The sequence below is a fragment of the Melitaea cinxia genome, chromosome 6 (genome assembly GCF_905220565.1).
Source record: "Melitaea cinxia chromosome 6, ilMelCinx1.1, whole genome shotgun sequence".
Lineage (NCBI taxonomy): Eukaryota > Metazoa > Arthropoda > Insecta > Lepidoptera > Nymphalidae > Melitaea > Melitaea cinxia.
Window position 1 is genome coordinate 1365215 of NC_059399.1, and position 24300 is coordinate 1389514.

Below are 24300 nucleotides of genomic sequence, written 5' to 3' on the forward strand. Positions count from 1 at the left end.
ACTTTGGATTTTGGTGACAATACAATTATGTTTATTCATTATCATTATAAATTCAAGATGGCCGCCGCTACAAAATGGCGGATAATTTATGTTTTATTAATCCCATCAATATGGGTATCAAATGAAAGGGCTCAACAAGCAGAATACAATATACTATAAAAAATTGAAATCCAAGATGGCGGCCGCTACAAAATGGCGGATAACGTAGGTTTTATCGATTCCATCAATATGGGTATCAAATGAAAGGGCTCAACAAGCAGAATACAATATACTATAAAAAATTGAAATACAAGATGGCGGCCACTACAAAATGGCGGATAAGGTAGGTTTTATCGATCCCATCAATATGGGTATCAAATGAAAGTGCTCAACCAGTATAATCAATGTACTATATAAAATTAAAATCCAAGATGGCGGCCTCTACAAAATGGCGGATAACTTAGATTTTATCAATCCCATCAACATGGGTATCAAATGAAAGGTCTCAACAAGTAGAATACAATTTACTATGCAAAATTGAAATCTAAGCTGGCCGCCGCTACCAAATGTCTGATAACAATTTTTTATCAATCCCACCAATATGGGTATCAAATAAAAGGGCTTGACAAGAAGAATACAGTGCACTATACAACCTCAATATTTAAGATGGGCCTTGCAATAATGAAGCACTAAATGAATTAAACAGAATGCGAAATAAAAACTAAAAACTAGAAAATAAAAATAGGTAAAAAAACTTTTTAAGTTAAACGGTTTTATGTTAAACATACATTGCAATGTTTAAGATAAATGTACTAAAAACCAAAAAATAATAAAATAGATACAGTCGTGGAAATTATAAACATATGCATAGACTAGACTAAAATAAAACCGTGGGGCACGTCAATTGTCTACAAATTATCGACTTAATGTGCGATAGAAGAATCGTTTAATTCGTCGTTAAAATAGGCAGTTGGTCCGCAGACGGTGAGAAAATTACTTACTATTTTCTTGCTCATGGAAATTCCAATAGTTATACACTCCATGTAAATAAAAGAGATGTTTCAACTAGTTTATCGTTGGACATTCACACTGCTGGCTGGCGAGGAATCGTTTCACTGCTCGTAGTTTGTCTTTAATCGACAAAACATATGATAAAAGTACTACTCGCTCACCACTATGAAACCCTAAAACTCGCTTATAATCGAGCTTGCTAGCTTGTTTCCACATTCTAGCCCTACTTATCACACGTCCATCGTTGTCGGTTGAACAACTGCCTAATTATAGTGTAACATTACAAAACAAACATTTTAATCAACGATTGTAGACAATTGACGTGCCCCACGGTTTTATTTTAGTCTAGTCTATGCATATGTTTATAATTTCCACGACTGTATCTATTTTATTATTTTTTGGTTTTTAGTACATTTATCTTAAACATTGCAATGTATGTTTAACATAAAACCGTTTAACTTAAAAAGTTTTTTTACCTATTTTTTTTTCTGTATTTAAAGATTTGTTAAGTCCACAAGAACTACACCACTACATAGGAACATGACACATGTTACATAAAAGAAAATTAATGAAGTCATCATCGCATACCAATGTTTACAATGTGGTACAATAGTTTAGCCAAAATTGTATTACAACCTTCAAGTACTTTAAAATTTTAGATAATTTGCATTATATATGTATATCTCGTCTACGACTGTTGTTATAATATAACATGGTAACATCCTAACACGAATAAATCCTATACGTTTTTATAGAATCATACACAAAAGATATTTACCAAAAAAAAAATATACAAATAAATTATTTCAAAACAGACTAAAATGTATTTTAAGGACCTCTCCTTAAATTAACATTTATTATGAACTGTAATTGGATCAAAAATTGTCATCAAACATTGGACCAAATATTTGTCCCAAAATATTCAGACTTTCGGAATAAAATTTGCATCTCTGTTCTGTTTCTCCCATAATCTATAATACAGTGACGATTTATTATTAATTAGATCCGAATGCTTCCCTCTTTCGGATATGGAACCGTTTTCTAGAACTAATATTTCGTCCGCGTCTGCGACAGTCGACAGTCTATGGGCGATACATATCGATGTTCTTCCGACGGTCGCCGCTTTCAATGCTTGGAGAATTGCCTGTAATAAAATATATCAACATATATTTATATCTATTAGTGGTCGCACATTGGTCGAAATTCGATCATAATTAATTTTATAAGTTTGAACATTATTACGGTTCTCTTGTCAAAGACTATACTTTTATAATATTCGACAGAGGACTATATAATATGCGTGTGTGTCAAATACGTAGCAGTGTGTGTGTGTGTCGTGTGTCTGTGTCATGTGTGTGTCGTGTGTCTGTGTCGTGTGTGTCGTGGGTCTGTGTCGTGTGTCTGTGTCGTGTGTGTGTCGTGTCTGTGTCGTGTGTGTGTCGTGTCTGTGTCGTGTCTGTGTCGTGTGTGTGTCGTGTCTGTGTCGTGTGTCTGTGTCGTGTGTCTGTGTCGTGCGTGTGTGTGTACGCACGTGCTCAGTAAGCGAGTCGAGGCTGGACGTGGCCTCGTCGAACACGACGACGGGCGCGTCCTTGAGAATGGCTCGAGCGATCGCCACTCGTTGCTTCTCTCCGCCGGACAGTTTCAATCCTCGCTCTCCCACTTGTGTCTGGTAGCCCTGCGGACAAACAAATTGGGTTTTTGGGTTGTATCTAAAGCGGAAGAATAAAATTGCAATATGTCGTACTACATCACATCTCTTATTCTGTGTTCTAGTTAAAATTTCGACTGTTTTTAGAGTTATTAAGGACCATAATTCAAACGCGAAGGAACTGTGTACCCACAAGCTGTATGCGTACAATATAAAAAAGCCTTCCATTGATTAAATATAGAATATTCGACTCCTAACTTCGTTCCTTACAATGAGGGGTTCTGTAAGTGTTATGGATCACGTTTAACGTGAGAAAAAAATCCTATCCCATTTTTAAATTTCACATCGTCTTAATATACGAGCTCCTCTGGCAACGTACTTTTGGATAACTAATTAAATAATATTTTAGCTAGACCTAAAAACTTCGATAAAGTGAAAAACGAGTACTAAATGATTCATATACAACTAAATAACTACAATAGGACCAAGAATTATTTTTCTCATAGAATGTTTTAAATTGTAAATTGAAGCCATGGTTACGCGCCACCGAAAGGTGTAGCTCCTCTATTTATCATAATTTCATCATTTCCTATCGTAGTCCACTACTGGACATTGCCTCCACAAATTCGAGCCAAAAATGGCGTATATTCGTGTGTTTTGCCCATAGTCACCACGCTGGGCAGGCGGGTTGGTGACCGCAGGGCTGGCTTTGTCGCAGCTGCTGCCCGTCTTCGGCCTTTGTTTTTCAAAGCCAGCAGTTGGATAGCTATCCCGCCACCGGTCGGCTTTATAAGTTCCAAGGTGGTAGTGGAACTGTGTTATCCCTTAGTCGCCTCTTACGACACCCACGGGAAGAGAGGGGGTAGCTATATTATTTAATGCCGTAGCCACACAGCAATGCCTAGATATATATATTATTATCTGGCGTTTGCTAAAAAATGTTTTCTTACTTTAGAGGACGACACTTATATCACTTGTTAAAATCTTTCTTTAAAACAATCTCTACTCTTTAAAGCAACAAAACCCATGCAACCACATAATAAATCAAATTACGCTATAAAAATTTTGAAAATGAATACCTTCGGCCAAGTGACAACTGATTCGTGAAGTTCAGCCATTTTGCTCGCCGCGTACACGGCCTCCTCGCTCTTAGACAGGTCTCCGTAATGTAAGTTATGTAGTATCGTATCGTGGAATAGAACACAATCCTGAAAACACAATATAAACATGTATACATTTGGAATATTGTCATTTCTGTAACTGAGGTAGGGCACAGCAGGAAATTTCCTGCTCAAAATATGGAGCTGCCCGACTGGGGTAGTATCGCGACCTTTACAGAACTCGACTTTACAGAAGACCAAAGCTAAATAATACTGTTTTCAACCAGTGTTGTATTCCTGTTGGTGAATAAGATGACCAGAGCTCCTGGGGGATTGGGGATAAGGTTGGCAACGCGCTTGCGACACTTCTGGTGTTGCAGCGTGCGGTAATCGCGTAGTTATTACTTGATTGCCGACTTAGTTATAAAAAAAATGGCATACCAGGTGGTACACCTTTCTGAGAAAAATGTTGAATTTTAATCCAAAATATTACTTATTGGGTTAGAAATCCAGGATTAACCTTAAGCTGTCATTCATGTACATGTCTATGTAACCTACATAGCAAACAGTTCAGTAGATTTAGCATGTAAGGATAAGGTTATGTTTACAATTTTAATATTAATTTATACGACAACTCAATAAATACACTTGATTTGTATTATCTTTCCTTCAAAATAAGATCGGTTTTCCCAGCAATGGGATGTTTACAGCATATGAATACATACTTGTGGCACAATAGCGATGGCCTTCCTCAAGCTAGCGAGATCCACATCCCGTATATCTTGTCCACCGATCTTGATCTGACCGGACTGAGGTTCGAAAAATCTGAATAGGAGTCTCACCATCGTTGACTTACTGAAAATGACTATTTATTTATATATGTGACAAATATAACAGGAAGTATAAAACTTTACTAACCGACTTCCAAAAAAGGAGGGGGTTCTCAATTCGATTGTATTTATAGAAGAACTCGAAGAATTAGAAGAACTTGTGACTGGGTGGATCGATTTCAATGATTTTTTTTTTTTATTTGAAAAGTGGGGCGTGTCATGTGGTCCCATTAAAATTTAATTGAGAGCTAGCAAGTACTTTTCGAGTTACATCTAATAAAGCGTATTTACTTGATTTTTTTTTCGTGCACCTACATTGTATTACTTATCGATGTTATTGAAGTTGGTTTTTTCATTCAAGATAAAAATTGTCATTATTTGATGTCATTATTGCTGTTTTAGATTAGTATTCTTTCATTGTAAATTGAACAATTTTATAAATTATGTCTTTGCGCATGTAGTAAGATTTATTTAATAAATTTTGGTGTAAATTATTTTATTAATTCTGAACTCACCCACTGCCCGATCCGCCAACAATACCAATTTTCTTCCCCGCAGGTATGCTAAAGGTTAAGTTATTAAAAATAGGTTTTCCATTAATATATTTGAAGTTTACATCCTTGAATTCAATCGAAGCTGTCTTTGCGTCTACGGCGAGCTTTGGTGCCTTTTCTTTTTCCTACAAATAAATTTTAAAACTTCGTTACATAGTTTATCATTACATCTAAGATTGTGATTGTGTTTTCTTATTAAACAAATTGCCCCATTGTAGAGTTTCACGTTTTAGTAGGCTATTTTTTTTTGAAGATAGTCTGCTTGCGACTACTGCATAAAACTATTCCACCAAATAAAGTCGATAATTAGTAGATTGTAAGGTAGTAGGTTGGTATGTTTGGTTAAGTTGTTAGGTGGTAGGGTGATAGAGTCGTAGAACGTTAGTCGTAGGGTGGTAGTGAGAAAGACGGTAGACTATTCACGGTACACGGAGCCCAGGAAGGTTAGGTGTAGGTGTAGGTGCAGGTGCAGGTATAGGTGCAGGTATAGGTGTAGGTGCAGGTCAAGTTGTAGGTGTAGGTGCAGGTGCGGGTATAGATCAAGGTGTGTGTGCAGGTACGGGTGCAGGTGCGGGTGCAGGTGCAGGTCGGTGGACACTCACCGCGACGCTGGACTGCAGCGTCATGAGCGTGAACATGGTGTGCATGTCGAGCAGCGCCTGGCGCACCTCGCGGTACACGGAGCCCAGGAAGCCGAGCGGCACGGACAGCTGGAACACCAGCGCGTTCACCATCACCAGGTCGCCCACCGACATGCGCCCTGCGACACCGCGGCGAGCTACACACTCGGTACGCCACATCACAGTACGCCATAATGGCGTTTAGTCGAGACGCTGACTTGTACGAAAACAACCAATATTGAAATTCAGTAGAATAAAGCGTGTTGTTTATAATGTGCTAACAAACCGTACAATTTCACTTGAGCTTGTGATAACGGCTCCATAGTATAAGAGATCGGCTTTGTTGTCAATAAAACTTATTCTAATTTTTTGGCTTGTTTAAGACAAAAGAGGTGTGATCTCAGACTGATAGACCAAAAATAAGTCAATTTCACAAATACAAATTTTTCCAATTTACCATCATAATCATCATCATCATCATCATTCCAGCCTATTGCAGTCCACTGCTGGACATAGGTCTCCACAACTTTGCGCCAAAAATACGTAAACTCTGTCTTTTACCCATAGTCACCACTCTGGGCAGGCCATCCTAATACAATAAAATAAATCACATAATACAAAACTTGAACTAAGATAAATAATAATCTTACATGGCAACAAAAAAATAATTCATTCAACTATATACTAGTGTCATGATATGTTTGAGAACTATATACCATATAAGGAACATTTATGTAATTCTTAACTATAAAATTACCTTTAGCGATTTCATTTGCCGCCATTATCATAATAACACTTAGTCCCGCGCTGAATATGGCGTGTTGTCCAAAGTTCAAGAGCGCCAAACTTGAAGCGGTTTTCAGCGACGCATCCTCATATTTCTTGAGACTTTCATCGTATTTCTGTAGTTCATAACTCTCGTTATTGAAATACTGAAAATAAATGAAAGAAATATCATCAGTTAACAGTCACACTAAGTCTTAAGTATTACAGTAGACTTAGTAGACGTAGACTCTAGTCAAGAATTAAGGATGTAAGTATTAAGGGTAAAGTAGTGTTCTAGTGAGTCCTTAGCCTTAACCGGTAGTCATTGTGGATATTGTACTGAGTCTTTAGTCAGTAACCACGCCGAAGGTAACGCGTTGCTATAATAAGTCACAAGTCACACTAATGTGCAAGTGTGTAAGTTTTTAATCTGTAGTCAATGGATATCGAAGTGGTGAGTCGACAGTCGGTTTTAATATTAGGGTTATTGTAGTGAGTCGTTTAGTCGGCAGACTATAGATATCGTAGCATCAGTTTCAGTTCAGCCTATTGCAGTCCACTGATGGACATAGGCCTCCCCAATTTCACGCCAGACATCCTGGTTTTCCGCAGTCCTCATCCAGTATAGTACTGAGTTATTAGTCAATATACACAGGGTATCATAAGTGTTATAATATTGAGTCATCAGGCAATAGTCACAAAAAGGATATAGTAGTGTCGAACCGAGTCGTTACTCAATATACTCACTTAGGATATTGTAATATTGTACTGAGTCCGTAGTTAATAATAACACTAAATTTGACACAGTTGCTGTAATTAGTCATACGTAACACTAATGGTGAACTTGTGTGAGTTATTAATCGGTAGTGAGTCGATAGTAATACTAGAGGTGCGGTATTGCTACATTGAGTCATTAGTCAATACTTATAGTAGTTACTTATAATATAAGTATAATACTTATATTAGTCTAAGGCTGACACGCCGTTGTAATGAATCGCAAATCACACTAATAGTGTCAATATAGTGTCAATAGTCACCTTAACAGTCTCGTAGTTTATTAGCGAGTCAACGGCCTTGTTCCCAGCTTCGTTTTCAGCGCGGTTCATATCGACACGAAATCGAGTTCGCCATTGAGTTACAGCGAGTGTGAAGGCCGCGTATACTCCGACACAACTGAATGCCACGCCTGGAAATAAAAATTTAGTTTTTAAGTATACAATGAAACGTATTAAACGTATACGTTTTAACGTATTTTTGATAATAAGGACAGCCTAAAAAAGTATGCTTTAGACCACACGACTGAAGTAAAACTTTTTTTCGTTGCCCCTACAGTAATATACGAAAGGAAACTCTCTAAGCTATGTGGCTACGGTAGTAAAGAATATAGCCACCCCCTCTCTTCCCGTGAGTATCGTAAGAGGCGACTAAGGCATAACACTGTTCCACTACCACCTTGGAGTTATAAAGACGACCGATGGCGGGATAACCATCCAACTGCTGGCTTTGAAATACACAGGCCGAAGACGGGACGACAAAGCCAGCCCTGCGGTCACCAACCCGCCTGCCCAGCGTGGTGACTATGGGCAAAACACATGAGTTCACGCCATTTTTGGCCAACTTGTGGAGGTCCATGTCCAGCAGTGGACTGCGATAGGCTGAAGTGATAATAATGTGATGAACTCTCTTTCTTTTTTTTATCTTCACAAACTTATATCTTCCTCTCAACTTCCGTTCGCCACGCCCGATCACGCTTTTCGTAACGATCTCGTCACGTATTCACCAGTTTACTCCCCAAGACAAGCTTTACGGACATATTTCCCAAAAAAGGTATAATCTCACCTGCAAAAGCAAGTCCACCTTTAATACCCAAAATCATGGACACCAACGTCAATTCGAATATAGTAGGCACAATATTAAACACCATAGCTGATAGCACGAAATTTATAGCTCTTGAACCTCGATCTATAGTCTGAAATACAAAAGAAAAAATTAAAAACTAGCTTTAATATTTATAAATAATATTTTATTTGCTGCCCGGCCAAACTTCGTTCTGTCAAAAGTTAATAGTATTTTTTTTTCCTTTTTTCTAAGTATTAAAACCTTCCGTGGGACTTAAGAAACATACAAAAAATAAATTAGCCGAATTGGTCAAGCCATTATCGAGTTATGCACTTAGCAAAATTCATTTTTATTTATATAGATTTTATTATAACTAATTTATTTAAAAAAAATGTTATTCTAGGATATTAGTTGATTAGATTTGTAAATAAATGCAAGATGCAAATGATGAAATGTATACTTAAAATATTTAAGACTACACCAAAGATTAATATTTAAATATCAATAAATGAACTTGTCAAGAATACTACTATTAATCTAACTGAGGTTGGGCTCAGCAACATATTATAGGTAGGGTTATTTACCTATATTAGTTATTATAGGTTATTTACCTGTGTAGATAAATAAGGAAATTGTAGATAAATAATGAAATTAAGTAACATGATCTGATTGATTTTAATATTAAAAATTTCCAAACTAACTATGAGAACGTAAATCTCTTAACAAGCTTTTATCTATACATATTAGATTTTATTATTTTAGGGCATTTAAAGTAAAAGCTTATATTTTACTTTTTTAAGCGATTTTAAAATATATATATATAAGGAGATATCCCAAGTGTCTGGTACCATGATAAGAAAACCAAGATCTGATGATGGAATCCCAGAGAAATCGAGGGAAACCCTCAGAAATAATAGTAACGACTAGAGTGTTTGTCGATTGCTTTTTAAATCTAACATTTACCTTTGATAAGGCACCAGTCTGCCTGCCTAAGTGGAAACTGAGATCCAAATTATGTAAATGCATGAAAACATTGCAGGCTAATTTTCTTATCGAATGTTGAGCTACTTTAGCGAATACTGCATTTCTTAATTCGTTAAAACCAGCTGCCGTTGCTCTGGCTATACCATCTGAAAATATATTACAACGTTTTAATACTTTTTAAATATAATTATAAATTAGCGAACCATGCAGGCGTTGTCCTGCCCAGAATACAGCCATCAAATTTGATTGGTAACATATCGATAGTAGCGCCACCTAACAGGTCCTATTGTGTTTTTAAATGGTTTAATGACCCATAGAAATATACATACAAAATTTTAACCAAATCGGTTCAGACATTTGGGAGTTCAGTAACAAACACGAACTCAGAAGAAATGTATATATTAAGATAAAAGGGCAATCATTGCCTATCTTTTTTGGTTATAATATTGACAAGCTCTTTGCTCTTGGATTTTGACTGTTACGTTTGGAACACGTATGTTCAAAGCCTCCACTGACACATTAATCATAATTTTTTTTGTCTATTTTTATGTGTCTAACTTTATACTAGTATGAACACGATATTCATTGTTTATCTAATATAATTTCAAATAAAACATTTAAAACAGAGTAGTCACAGAATATTTTCCCATAAAAAATAGTAAAATTGAATACCTATAATCAGTTTCTATTGAACATTTCTTAAAATTTCATTACAAAAAGTAGAATTTTTCACAATAATTTAGACCTGTTTCACCACTTGTGGATGCTATTTGACGGATGACAGTATCCAACAGTAAAAAGTTTTTGTGTTTTTAACATTCAGTGATTAGTCAATTTCGCAATTAATTTAAAAGTTGTAAGAGAAAACTTTAGTAATTAATCATTCAACCATAAATTACTAAGTAGCAAATTTATAAAGCGGCCAATGAACTAACAAAAACAAAAGAATAATATGAAATTAAAATTTTATACATTTTTTTTTTAAGAAAAAAAAGCAACATTATCTTTGATAAAGGAATTCCTATATATACCACAATATTTCTTTTTATACAACATTACTAATATAATATGAGGTATATTAATTTACTTCTAAAAAATATATATTTTTCCAAAAAGAACTGTTTGTATATTTACAAATAGAAATGAATTATAACACTCATTTTTTCTATTATTATAATCAATAATACATGAGGATTAGTATTAAAAATATCATTTTTATAATATTTACTAACTAGTAGATTTTTTGGTTTTGGTTCATGAAAAAGGAGTTTACTCTATTTTTTACAAAAAAAAAAATTGTAACTAATCTAGGAAACAGCTTACATACTCACATCCAACTAACAAGCTAAAGGCACTCGTTCCTAAAGCTTGAGGGACCGTTGCCATTCCCAGTAATTCTCCAGCTGGAGTCGTCGTCAATTGATTTACTTCATCAATGGCATATTTAAATAAGAACGGCACCGTTACGTTCATTACTTTAGCGCCAAAGAGGAGAGAGAGAGACATCATTACTCTATTTCTTATCATTTCATTGTCCTGGAAGTTATGAAAGTAATCAGTTTTAAAATTAATTTTAAATGATAGAATCAGCTATACTAAGTACTAGGCGAGAGTACTAGGCAAGAATGACTTGATAGGAGCAGAAGTAAATATAGCGTATATTACAAGTATGTTTATAAGATAATGAGCCTGAAATAAATATTTTGAAAGGCTTTTCTATAAGATTATAGTAAAATTCAAAGCAATCAATATTTTTAGGAGCATAGTTCAGAAGTTCTACAACAGTACTACTCTGTAGGTGAGGGGTACTCATTAAATTTGTATTAAGCAGATTTTTCTTTGTAAAATCCAGAAATCATTATATTCAAATACTTTAAAGGTTAAACTTTACCTTAGGCCAGACATATGCCATCATCCCCCGTAGCATATCCATCCCCGTGACCGGCTTAGCATCCCCGAGGCTAATATCTTCACGATCCAAAACAGAAGCGCCTGGGTGAAAGCAGTCTCTCTTTTGGATCCCTAGGAACGGGCGACCACATCAGGATATTTATAGGAAAAGGATTATTTAACGGCAGGACGGGGTACAAGCAGAGGTGCGGGAGAGACTGCGTCAACCAGGCAATGATAAAAAACAGAACAAGTGACAAATTAATAACAAAATGATCACAAATAAATTCTATTAACTATACTAAATTAGTAATATATGCAACTCAGTTTAATAATGAATGATCAATTTAATATAATGCATAAAATTATAAAAGTATTCTAATGAGAAGTTTAAACTACGATAAAACATAAAACTACACGTATTTTGTGAACTAGCTAACTTTAGTGAAGTGACGTAAAAAAAAAGTGGAATTGAGAAGTGAAAACATCCTCCTTTTTTGGAAGTTGGTTAAAAAGCGAGTGTAGTTAGTTTAGATAAAGACACAAAAAACAGAAATGATCTAGGTCAAGGATGAGCAACACGCGGCCCAAATAACAATAAACATGTTTATGCAGTAAAACAGTGCCAAATTTCTCTTTAAAAATTTCAAGTAAATTCGTTTTACTGTTCTTTTCTTGTTTGTTTTTATCTTGCATTAAAATTTGTATATGAAATCTTTACTTTTTTATTAATTTATATTTTTTTATTCTAATATTTATTATAAATAAAGTTTTGTAAATTATTAATAAGAATTAATCTATATGCAACAATTTAAATTGTCCTATTGATTAAAAATAAGGCTTATAAAAAATGTATACTCAAACAGTATAGGAAGAATAAAGTAGAAACAGAAGGGAAGATGTTCCCTATACGCAGAGGCGTGAGACAGGGAGACCCACTCTCACCAAAGCTTTTCTCGTCTGTATTAGAGGAGGTCTTCAGGAAGCTAGAATGGGACCATTTTGGAATTAACATCAGTGGACTTGAACCACCTAAGATTCGCTGATGACATAGTACTCATAAGTGATAACCCAGAAAATCTGCAGACCATGCTCCGAGATCTGGCCCAAGAGAGTAAAAAAGTGGGACTAACAATGAATAAAACAAAGACCAAAATAATATCAAATAGATCCCGAATAAACATCAAAATAGAGGAGGAAGAAATAGAATATGTAAATTCCTATATTTACTTGGGCCAAATTATTGCATTTAACGACCAAATGGACTCTGAGATAGAAAGACGGATTGCCAACTCATGGAAGAGATTCTGGACCTTGAAAGAAGTGTTGAAAGGCAAACAGTATAACATGGCCATAAAAAGAAAAATATACAACATCTGTATACTACCAATACTCACTTACGGGTGCCAAACATGGGCAACAACACAAAAACAAGGCCAAAAACTCGTTACTTGTCAGAGGGCTATGGAACGAAGCATAATGGGTTACACTAAACGAGATCGCAAAAGGGCGGAGGATATAAGAAAAACAACAAAGGTGGAAGATGTCATATTAAAAACAAAAACCCTGAAATGGAGGTGGGTAGGCCACATGCTCAGAGACACTGGAGATAAATGGACGAGGGATGTGTCCCTGTGGACCCCTCGATTTCACACCAGAAGAAAGAGAGGAAGACAAAGGAAGCGATGGTCAGACGAGATCAGAAGGGTTGCAGGCCCATTATGGCAGAGGACTGCATTGTCCCGAGAGAAGTGGAAGGAGTTGGAGGAGGCCTTTGTGTCCCAAAGACACGCGGAGCATGCATGTACCCTTTTTGTAATATTGTCGATCAACATAAATTGTGAAAAACATTGTTAACTATATCCGCAATAAAGGTTTAATAATAATAATTGATTAAAAAGGTTGCTCAAACCTGATCTAGCTCACAATTGTATATTAATATTTTAATATAAATAGTCATATATTAACATTTGAAACAGGGAAACATACTTCTGCTAGATATATTGGTTATCTGAGTTATTTAACAATATTTTATGTATATTGTTCTATTTATTAAAACATAATTATCTGGTTTTAATACTTATTTCATATAAAACTTTTGTGACCCAGAAATTAAGAATAAAAAAACAATTTTGAATATTAGAAAAGTGAAAATTATAATAATTTAAAAAAAAAACAAAGAGTTGTTTTTAGTACAATTAAATACATTCCTGAGCTAGAACTAGTAGATGGAAAAATAAAAAAATGTATTAACGTTTCTCTAAAGTTTCTAATACTTATCTTTCAAGTGTCATTGGTTGCATTTTATTGCTTAAAATGTTTGACTCTAATTTTGATATATCATAAACATTAACTCAAGGTCAGCAATAATATTACGCAATGTTTTATAGACGAAAGAGGTGAGAATTAAAATATCAAATAAACTGTAACACAAAGTAATTTTATATCTTATTAAAGTCTTACCAACAGGAATTTTCCCGGTTTTCGGTCTATTAGCCAAAACTGCCGCCAAAACATTTTTTGCGGAATCTTGTCCACCGGTGTTGGTTGGTGGTGGCGAAGAATAATACTAGTTGAAAAAAAATAAATAACACCTTAAAAAAATATACACACACGATATTATCACTAAATAACTTTTATTTCGCACAAAACATTATCATACCCTGTAATGACTCGTGGCCGCATATTGTTTAAAAATTAAACTAAAATGGGGCTTATTTAAAATTACAGATTTACTAGTCGAAAAACTTTTTGAAAATTTAACATTATTTTTAAATATTTTATCAAATTTCTTATTAATCAAAAGTGGTGCAGCCATGATCACTCGGCCCCCGACAAATGACAACTGACAAGTGTCAAAAGCAGTGGTTGTCACTTGTACTTGGATTGGAACACGGTCTTATACACAGGTCGGGCAACTGCAGTGGTGGAGGCAAAGAAGTTTATATTGGATATAAGTTCCTTAGGTGGGAGTATGTCGGCTTAGTGGTTAATAGCCGCCAGAGGCGTGACAATCGCTTGGTCCACAATGACTTTGTCCTAAGCCGAGGTTCGATCTCACGAAGAGACACCTTTAAGATGAGCGGACACCCCGAGCCCTCCTAGAGAGCTCCCCATCTTCCTTCGTGGCCAGTTTCCCGGCCCTCCTTATCGGTGACGTTGTAAAGGCCAAAAGGGCAAACAGCACTAGACAATCCGAAAAAAAAGATCGCTTGGTGTGCTGTGAAACGAAGATAGAATAGCATTCTGTCTCTTTATCTATCACACGACACGCATTTATGATTTAAAATATAACCAATCAAAATTAAACATCACTCAATATAGCGTGATGATAATGAAGCTTCACTCAACCGGCGTGCACAATGCGCACCACACTACGTGACCGCACACAGCGATAGCAGTAACGTACAGCGGCCTTGGACCGAATGAAAAGTTATAATATTATCGTACTAATCTCTCATCATTAAAATTGGGTTTAGCTTCCTGACCTGTATATAAGACCGTGTTTTGGAATGTCAAAAAATATAAAAAAAAAAATAGTTTATGGTTTCTGTATAGGTAATAAATTATTGTTACCTATAGGTAAATAATTATTTTTAATTAACTGTTATTCTATTATTCATAGAATATTGTAAAAGAAATAAATTTAAGATCTGCCTTAGATTTAAATAAACCAAATTCAATTTACATTGAAACGAAGGTAGTCGAAAAAATAATCAATTCAAAAGGCATTGTGTATTAAGTTTGTTTGGACCACATGACACGCATCAGCTTTCGCTTAAAAAAAGAGTCAATAAAATTAGTAGTTGATAGTTTGTTAACCGACTTCCAAAAAAGGAGGAGGTTCTAAATTCGACTGTATTTTTTTTATATATGTCACATCAGAACTTTTGACCGGGTGGACCGATTTCGACAATTTTTTTTTAATCGGAAGGTGGTGTGTGTCAATTGGTTCCATTTAAATTTATTTGAGATCTAACAACTACTTTTCGCGTTATATCTAATAATGCGTTTTTACTTGACGCTTTTTTCGTCGACCTACGTTGTATTAAACCACATAACTTTTTACTGGATGTACCGATTTTGATAATTCTTTTTTTGTTAAAAAGGAGATATCCCTAGTTTTGTACCATCATTTGATGATAGGATCCCAGAGAAATCGAGGGAAACTCTCGAAAATCCGCATAACTTTTAACTGGGTGTAACGATTTTGATAATTTTTAATTTAATCAAAAGCTGACGTTTATCATGTAGTCACATTTAAATTTTATTGTGATCTGATAACTACTTTTTGAGTAATCTTTGATAACGCGTAGTTACTTGACTATTTTTTCGTCGATCTACGTTGTATTACTTGTCGATGTAATTGAAGTCGGTTTTTTTTCGTTTGCCTGCAAACACAATTATTTGGTACATCTAGTTGAAAATTACGTGGTTACATATATAAAAAGTATAGTCGAATTGAAAACCTCCTCCTCTTTTGAAGTCGGTTAATAAGAGGCACCTCTCCTAAAGACAACAAGATATTTCTAATTATAATTTATTGTAATTAATTACGTGCGAAAAATCAAACAATTTATCTGTTTATTGATATATATTTCTGATATAAAGTATTTTAATTAAGGTAAGTATTGATAATTTTTGGTGTAAGGGTATTATTGTTTTATTTAGGTCAATGAAAACTGTTAAATAGTTATTAAAATTAATTATAATTAAAATGCTAACATTTAATCCTTAAACCATATTGAAACTTTTTACTCTTGTCTTAATGCATGTTTTTAAAAATACTGATAATTTTTAATCATATTTTTATATATCAAATACCTTAAAATTTTAATAATTATTAACATTTCTTAATATAAATGATACTCCTGAGATAACAGACATGAAGAAAACTGAGAATTAGATCTAAGGATAGAAAATAATACAAAATCACTTGATAGGTAAATATCTAACATTTAATAAACTTTTCTAATATTTTAACATACTGACACATGAGTTCAATACAATTGTCTAAAATAAAACATTTACTAAAACTACCTAGCTTACTTAATGCAGACTGAATATTTACAAGTCTTTCTTTGACCATTGGCTTTATAAATTCTATTAGGATTCTATCGTCGGAACATATTGCAGCAGAATATATTAACCTACTTATATCTATATTTTTGTCATAATAATATTTAACTACCATCAATAAACCATAAAAATTAAAACTTAAGCCTCTTAAATCTATATACAATTCCTTATTCAGTCCGTGGTTACTGATGAAAGCTGTTTGATCATTGGATAGCTTAATGCCCACAGAGTTTAAAAATATATTAATTTTATCAAAATGAAACGACACAAAATCTATATCGTTTGAAGGTAGACAAAAGCCGTATTCCGTGATCAATTTCAAGTTATGACTGTCACCGTAACATATGAAAACTTGTGTATATGGATCGAAATTATTCTTTGTGTAAATAGAAAATCTAACATCGGAAAATATATTCTCATTTAAATTTGTGATCGGTGTAACTCCTACTTCTTTATTTACTAAAAGTTTTGTTTCGTTTCTCGAGGTTGGGCTGTGGTTTATCATGTCTAGATATGGACATAATGATATCTTAGTATTATCATTAATTAAAGATAGAATAGAACTTTCAATATTTTTCAAGTCTATCACTTTTGTTAGGTCCATGTAAACGCATCTCGTGTTCACTGTAAAATAGGCCCATTCGTAATTACATAATGAAAAATATGATCTAAAATTCTGAACGATATCACTAATACATGTAGTGTTTTTTAAAAGTTCTTCAAAAATATAAAACGTATTTTCGATAATATTTCTTTGCTTTATAATCACAGAATTAATTTCATCATCTATATATTTTTTTATTTCATTGGGCAAGAAATATGGTACAGTATAAATCTTCGGCAAGCTCTCTAAATAAATGTACCACTTGCATTTTTGTCCTTGCGATCTTAAATACACTAGATAAAATGCCATAAGCGATTGAAACGACACCTTACGACTATATTTCAGTAAACAAGGAATATTGTTCTCTAAAAACACTTTACAAAATACAACATCCATTAATAAACTAGTTACGTTAATAGTTAAATTAAGCGGGAGATTGATTAGTTCTTCTCCCGCCTTTATTTTCTTTTTCGTCAACACTCCCCTGCCAGTATCATTAAAAACGGCCAGTACGAGTTTTTTATTGTATCGAACTCCTTCCTTCGCTAACCAGGCGTTTAATTGCACTAAATCCTTTTCATTATTGCAGGAATAAAACTTGAGCAAATTTTTACGTCGCCTTTTTCGTTGAGTTCGACCCATCTTGTTAATATTTTATTTAATTGCGATTTAATTGACTGCTGGTTATCATTTGTTTTGTGATCACTCAGTCGTTAACAAATAATAAATACGAATCACAGTGATTCATATCGTTTTCCATTATTTTGTAATTAATAAATCACTGTTTTATCCACAAAAACCTAATATTATGGGAAAATCAATTTTTAAAAATATCAGTGACCGAATGACAATGTCATTATGTCTAGTTGTCAACGACAACCATACAACTCGACAATTACAATAACTCATAGATAAAACAATTTTTATTCGATTTTTATAATAACGATACGAATAAATTCCTTTAATTTCAGAAAATAGAAATATTGATTATTATTTTAAATCTCCAAGGAAATAAATTGATTAAACCATTTTGATTATTTAATATTGAAATTGGTAAAACAAAGTAATAGTTATTAACTTTACAGCAACCTAGCACAGAGGTCATGCGATAATTGACAAACGGTCGCGTCGTTATCGTCATACGATCTACCTAAACCACAGAGTAATATTTTATACGAGCTGGTGCCTGCAGCTCTCCCACGTTAACTTAGATCTTCAGCCGTATCCGGATTGATGATGATTATTTTTATAGCCTAAGTTACTCCTTATAACATTAACTATCTGCCAGTGAAACTACCGTCAAAATCAGCCAAGCTGATTCAAAGATAAGCCAGAACAGACAGAGAGACAAAAAAAAAAACTTAAAGATGTAAGTATATCTGCTATCGTCTTTTTTTTCTTTAATCATTGCAATAACTTTTTATGGCTTTTTACTAGAAAATATTATGATAAATACATTTTTCCCGACTTTTTGATTGAAAGTGATTAAGTGGAAACCCTATCCCAATTGAAACTTTACCGTTCCAAGTAATCCCTCATGGGTCCCTATTCACTTGCCTTGGCGTGCTTATTTTAAACGCAAGTATATCCTATTCAGCCCTTTACCGTACCTTTTAACCTCTAGGGCGCGTTCCACCTAAGGCACACCACGCTATTGGTCACGACCGCTTATATTGTCGTTTCACTAAGGTAAAAAAGCCGCCAGTGTTGTACTTCATAGAAATTCTGTCTTCAAAAGTGGAACGCATACTTGGGTGCTGTTAGGTGTCAGCTGTGTGCTCGCAATATGGTGGCATAGTGAAAACATTCAGCTGTGGGGTTATAAGTGAATATTTCGCAAGGATTGGAGTAAAACTTAATTCAACATTGATTCCCGGAAATCAATCGCTACGTTTTTGCTGTGTGGTTACAGAAGTAAGAATATAGCCACCACCTCTCTTCCCATGGGTGTCGTAAGAGCCAACTAAGGGATAGTACAGTTCCAATACCACCTTGGAGCTTATAAGGCCAACTGATGGCGGGATAACCATCCAACTGCTGGCTTTGAAATACAGGCCGAAAAAGGGCAGCAGTGTCTTCGGTGCGACAAAGCCAGCCCTGCAGTCACCAACCCGCCTGCCCAGCGTGGTGACTATGGGCAAAACATATGGGTTCACACCATTTTTGGCGCGAACTTGTAGAGTGTGTCTATGTCCAGCAGTGGAATGTATTAGGGTGAAGTGAAGATGATGAAGTGATGAATCGTTGCGTTTTCGCAGAATCGAGTGAGACATTCACAATTTGACACTGACAGTTTTCTTTTGAATTTTTGCCACGTTTTGATGAAAACCAACTTTGACCCACCTATATTTTGTGGACGATGTGGTCGTGAACAGTGACGTCATCTATGACATCAAGCGATCGCCCGCGACGACTACGGGCTTTAGGTGGAACGTCAGAATGGGCTTTTTTTGGGCGTTGCGGATGCTTAGTGGACAGCGGCCCGTATGAAAATCAAATGAGCACGGTTTTAACTATTATAAAATTAATCATATCAATTCTTGATGTTAATGCTTATCCTTTTGATGAGTATATCCAATGATAAATTATTAGTGATATTAGCGCCATCTCGAATCGGTCGAATTTAGAACTATAATTACTACATTCATATGCATTCATACCATACACTTTGTCTACAGTTCTACACTAGTGCAACTGTGGAAGGTTTTTGAACTGTTATTTATAGTATATTGCTGGATGCTTTTTCAACTTTTCTATCATATAACACTATACTCCTCCCATCTACACTCCATAGTCCATAATTTCATAGCATATGGCATACAGGCATATGCTACATATGCAGTATATTCAATGTCATACTCTGGCCTCCGTGGGTCTGTGATCTATAACTCCATAGTTTATTATTATTCTAGGATGAAGTATGCTCTATTATTCAACATAAAATTGAATGATTGCAACACAGTGCTTTGTTGTCAGTTTAAAAGTTAACCGTTCTGTTTATCGTGTTCGAATTAAGATTTTCCATAATCGACGCAATTGTTTTTATTTGTAATTGAAAATAGTTCTGAATTCAAATCTATCTTAATTACTACTTTTTAACAATGTCTCAACAACAGACAAAAAATTGTATAACGCTGCGGGGCTCAGCACAAATTATATGTGAATATTTAAGTACGTTATTTTATGAACTTTAAAAATTAGCTATTTAATTCCTATTAGTTAATAACTTTTAAATTATGTATTTATTTGTTAAATTAATAAAACGTGTTTCTATTACAGAGTTCGCTATAAATTCGGTATTGTTCCAAAGAGGTTTGTATCCACCGGAAACGTTTAAAGCTGCGCAACAATACGGTATCACCTTACTTCTGTCTGAAGATCCACAAATTAAGGCTTTTCTTAATAATCTGTTGTCGCAAAGTGAAGGTATGCAGTCATAATTACTGTGAACTTACTTACATTCGAATTTTAATTCAATTGTCTAAATGTATCTGTTATACTTTGATGCCATAACCACGCAGCTAACCCACCCTCACTTCCCGTGGGTGTCGTAAGAGGCGACAGACTGCTGGCTTTAATATACACAGGCTAAAGACGGGCAGCAGCACCTTCGGTGCGACAAAGCCAGCCCTGCGGTCACCAACCCGCCTGCCCAGCGTGGTGACTATAGGCAAAACACATGAGTTCACATCATTTTTGGTGCGAACTTGTGGAGGGCTATGTCCAGCAGTGGACTGCAATAGGCTGAAGTGATGATGATGATGATGATGAGTGATGATGTTTTATACTTCCCGTGTTCCTGTTGTTAGAAGAAAACTTTTTCTCTTTCACTTTTTCCAGGACACATTTCTAATACATATTTGTGTTTTGTTTTCAGAATGGATTTTAAATAAAAAAGTAAGTAAACTCTCCTTAATAATATTAAATGTAGCAAACAAAGAAATATTAGAATGTTGGGATTTCAACGTCCAGTATGAAGATGGTGACGCAGCTTTAACCAAAGAGAAAAACGAAACCGTCGGTAGTAAAGAATTAAAGAAAATACAACAGGAAATTAGAGATGTAATGTTACAAGTCGCTGCAACTATATCTTACCTACCGTTCTTAGATTGTCGGTGTTCGTTTGACGTTCTAGTACATGCTAAGATGAGCTGCGATATTCCAGAGAAATGGGCAGAGGCCGAGCCAGTAGCAATAGCAAATGCTCAAAATGTACAATTAAAAAGTTTTTCAACCAGCCTTCATAAAATGGAAACTGTCGTTAGTTATAAACTTGCAGATTAGAATATTTTAATGGGTTCCATGAAATCATGATACACTAACAGACTAAAAGCCTATAGAAATACTGTACATGTCTACATAATATAAATTGTTCACATGTAATGAAAATTTTAGGTGAATACCTTGAACATTAGCTAAAGTTTTTTTTATTTATAAGCCTTTGTTTAATTATTATCTCTAGACCCGTATAAAATGAAGCAAGAGGCATTAAATTAAACTATATATATACTCAAACTGACTAAGATATGTACAAGAAATCAGTCAAAATGTTTTGCAATTGATCGATGCCTATCAAGGGTTTAATTTATGTGAAACTAAAAACTGAGTATAAATATTAAATTCTTATAACAATTGTTTTTTGATAAATATACATAGAAATAATACATATATAAATACACATATTACACCCAGACTCAGGCGGGAATCGAACCCACAACCCGTGGCACAGAAAGCAGGGCCACTACAAACTGCGCCAACGGGCTAGAGTATGTTAGCCCCTTAGTTGCTTCTGCTGATAAAATATATGCAAAATTAAAATTCTTCACCCAAGGTGATATTGACCGAGTGATAGTTTTATGAGATTGAACTACACAAAAATTTGCACTTTACTTTCTGCTTCTTCATGACTGTTTTATTTTATATAGCTTAGAAATAGTATGTAGTGTTTGTGATTTAATTTGATGCCTCTGTCTTGTATCCACTTTGTATGTATGTAAAGAATTCTAAAGATCAGAACTCAGTTGTACATATACATCATTGTACATTCAAGGTTCCATTTACGTTTATGATATTGAATCTACATATATTTTTGTACTTTTTTTTTGTATTGAAGCCTCAGTACAAGTCTTACTTGCAACACATTGAATTATGTAAATTAGTATTTGTGTTACAAATTTTTTGTAAGTTACTATTTAACTAGCATGTAGTTTATTTACTTTTTTTTGTGAATGGATTTTTTTTTTTGATTGTTTTGATAATATTTTCAATACTTTTCTAAAATTTTTGGATAAGGTGAAGTTGTTTCATACGATTTTGGAATGAAAAAAAAATGGTTTGGTTGTCCAACTAGGCTAAATACGTTAAGTAATTTTGTAAGTATGTAAATAAGTTAATCCCTTTCAGTATGTACATTTTCGTTTTGTTGATGCAAAATATGGCTAAAATAGAACACATTTTAAAATTTAAAAAATTGTTTGATTTTCTTGATTACGAAGTACGTTTTTTTTTTAAATATATTTTTTCTCTGTTGTTTCTACGCTAACTTCTGCCATCAGCTAATAAAAATTACTGTAAGAGCAGACACACAATTCCAAAATTATTACAATCTTTATATTATAGTTTTTGTGAACTAAACTTATATTTAAGTATACCAAAGTTAAAGCTAAACCTGGCATAATTATGTACTTTGCTATTCTACTTTCAAGTTAGACGTTTCTTTCTAAGCATTATACATATACGCCTAGTTGTATAAATATTAACAGTAAATATTCTTTGTAATATTTTTTTTTGTTTAGCTGTAACTATACATTTTACTTTAATGTTTTTTTTTTTTTTTTTTTTTTAAAAGCCTTTATTCGGACATTAAATTTACAATTATGTTAAAATTATTCACACATATGACGTTTTTTAATTTTCTGTAAGTCCGTTTGCCAATCGACAAAGGCCTCCTCCAACCTATTCCATTCTAATCTCTCTCTGGCCACCCTACTCCATGTTGTACCTACAACCTGTCTGATATCATCATCCCACCTTTTTTGTTGTCTACCTCTTTTTCTTTTACCTTCCCTTGGGTACCATTGTGTAACTATTTTGCTCCACTTGTCCTTTCCTCTAATCGTGTGTCCCGACCACTTCCATTTTAGTTTTTTTATTTTTATGGCGACGTCCTGTATCCTGGTTTTTTTCCTAATCTCGATATTTCGCTTTCTTTCCCCCTTTTTTACTCCTATCATATTTCTCTCCATTGCTCGTTGGCAAATAGCAATTCTGTCCATTGTGTTTTTTGTTATGGCCCATGTTTGGCTTCCATACATTAAAATTGGTAAGATACAGGCATTAAAAAGTTTACTTTTTATTGTAATACCTACATTTTTGTCTTTCATGACTTCTTTTAGATCCCAATACCTTTTCCAACTGTTTGCTATCCTTCTTTCGATTTCTTTATTTATATTATCATTAGGTGATATTAGCTGACCGAGGTATATATATTCGTCTACATAACTGATTTGTGACTCACCTACATTTATACCGCTTTTATATCCATTACTCATAACTTTTGTTTTCTCGGGATTCAATTTTAGTCCTACTTTTTCACTCTCATATGCTAATTCGTTTAACATTATTTGTAGGTCACCTGGCGTTTTTGCGAATAACACAATATCATCAGCAAATCTTAAGTGTGTTAGCGTGCGGCCGTCGATGTTTAAGCCCAGATTTTCCCAGTCGAACTTTCTGAAAATCATTTCTAAAACAGCGGAGAAAAGTTTTGGAGAGAGAGGATCTCCTTGTCTTACTCCTTTTTTAATCTTAAATGAATCTCCTTTCTTTTCTAGCTGAATGCACGCTGAGCTATTTTGGTATACGTTTCTGATCAGTCTTATATATTTCTGTTCTATCCCTTGTTCTTTTAATGCCTCCCAGATGTTTGCATGTATCAACGAGTCAAATGCTTTACTGTAGTCGACAAATGCCAAATGGTATATAAGTTGATGTTCCGTGTATTTCTCAATGATTTGTCTAGCAACATGGATATGATCAAGTACTGAGTAGTCTTTCCTAAAACCTGCCTGTTCTATTGGCTGTTGTTCGTCAAGTTTTCTTTCCATTCGTTTGAGTATGATCTTTGCAAATATTTTATATAGATTGGACATCAAACTTATGGGCCGATAATTTCCGATATCGTACTCATCGCCTTTTTTATACAGAAGGATTATATTAGATTTAGTCCATTGCTGTGGAATTATTTCCATGTTGATGATCTCATTGAAAATTTCTCTAAGAATAGGTATTATTGTATGTTTTACTTGTTTTAATATTTCGTTGCTTATTCCGTCAGGTCCAGGAGCTTTATCATTTTTTTGGGTTTCCAAAGCAAATTCTATTTCTTCTTGCAT

General features: G+C 34.3%; 3 protein-coding genes across 3 annotated transcripts; 1 reads left to right on the forward strand and 2 right to left on the reverse strand.

The window, feature by feature from the left end:
• Positions 1-1653: 1653 nt before the first annotated feature.
• LOC123654163 (iron-sulfur clusters transporter ABCB7, mitochondrial) lies at positions 1654-14067 on the reverse strand. Its single transcript, XM_045590085.1, has 14 exons — positions 13886-14067; positions 13687-13792; positions 11225-11355; positions 10665-10869; positions 9313-9479; positions 8350-8479; positions 7548-7696; positions 6503-6677; positions 5728-5885; positions 5087-5250; positions 4467-4596; positions 3721-3849; positions 2522-2668; positions 1654-2134 (listed from the first exon to the last, which is right to left on the reverse strand). The coding sequence occupies exons 1-14, from the start codon at positions 14039-14041 to the stop codon at positions 1913-1915; spliced, it is 2169 nt and encodes a 722-aa protein (XP_045446041.1). The 5' UTR covers positions 14042-14067; the 3' UTR covers positions 1654-1912.
• Positions 14068-15913: 1846 nt separating this feature from the next.
• On the reverse strand, positions 15914-17752 carry LOC123654164 (SET domain-containing protein 4). Its single transcript, XM_045590086.1, has one exon. It carries the CDS (start codon positions 17546-17548, stop codon positions 16175-16177), a length of 1374 nt encoding a protein of 457 aa, XP_045446042.1. The 5' UTR covers positions 17549-17752; the 3' UTR covers positions 15914-16174.
• A 2255-nt stretch (positions 17753-20007) lies between these two features.
• LOC123654165 (mitotic spindle assembly checkpoint protein MAD2A) lies at positions 20008-21190 on the forward strand. The gene is made up of 3 exons (XM_045590087.1): positions 20008-20077; positions 20186-20332; positions 20784-21190. The coding sequence occupies exons 1-3, from the start codon at positions 20008-20010 to the stop codon at positions 21188-21190; spliced, it is 624 nt and encodes a 207-aa protein (XP_045446043.1).
• The last annotated feature ends 3110 nt before the right edge of the window (positions 21191-24300 follow it).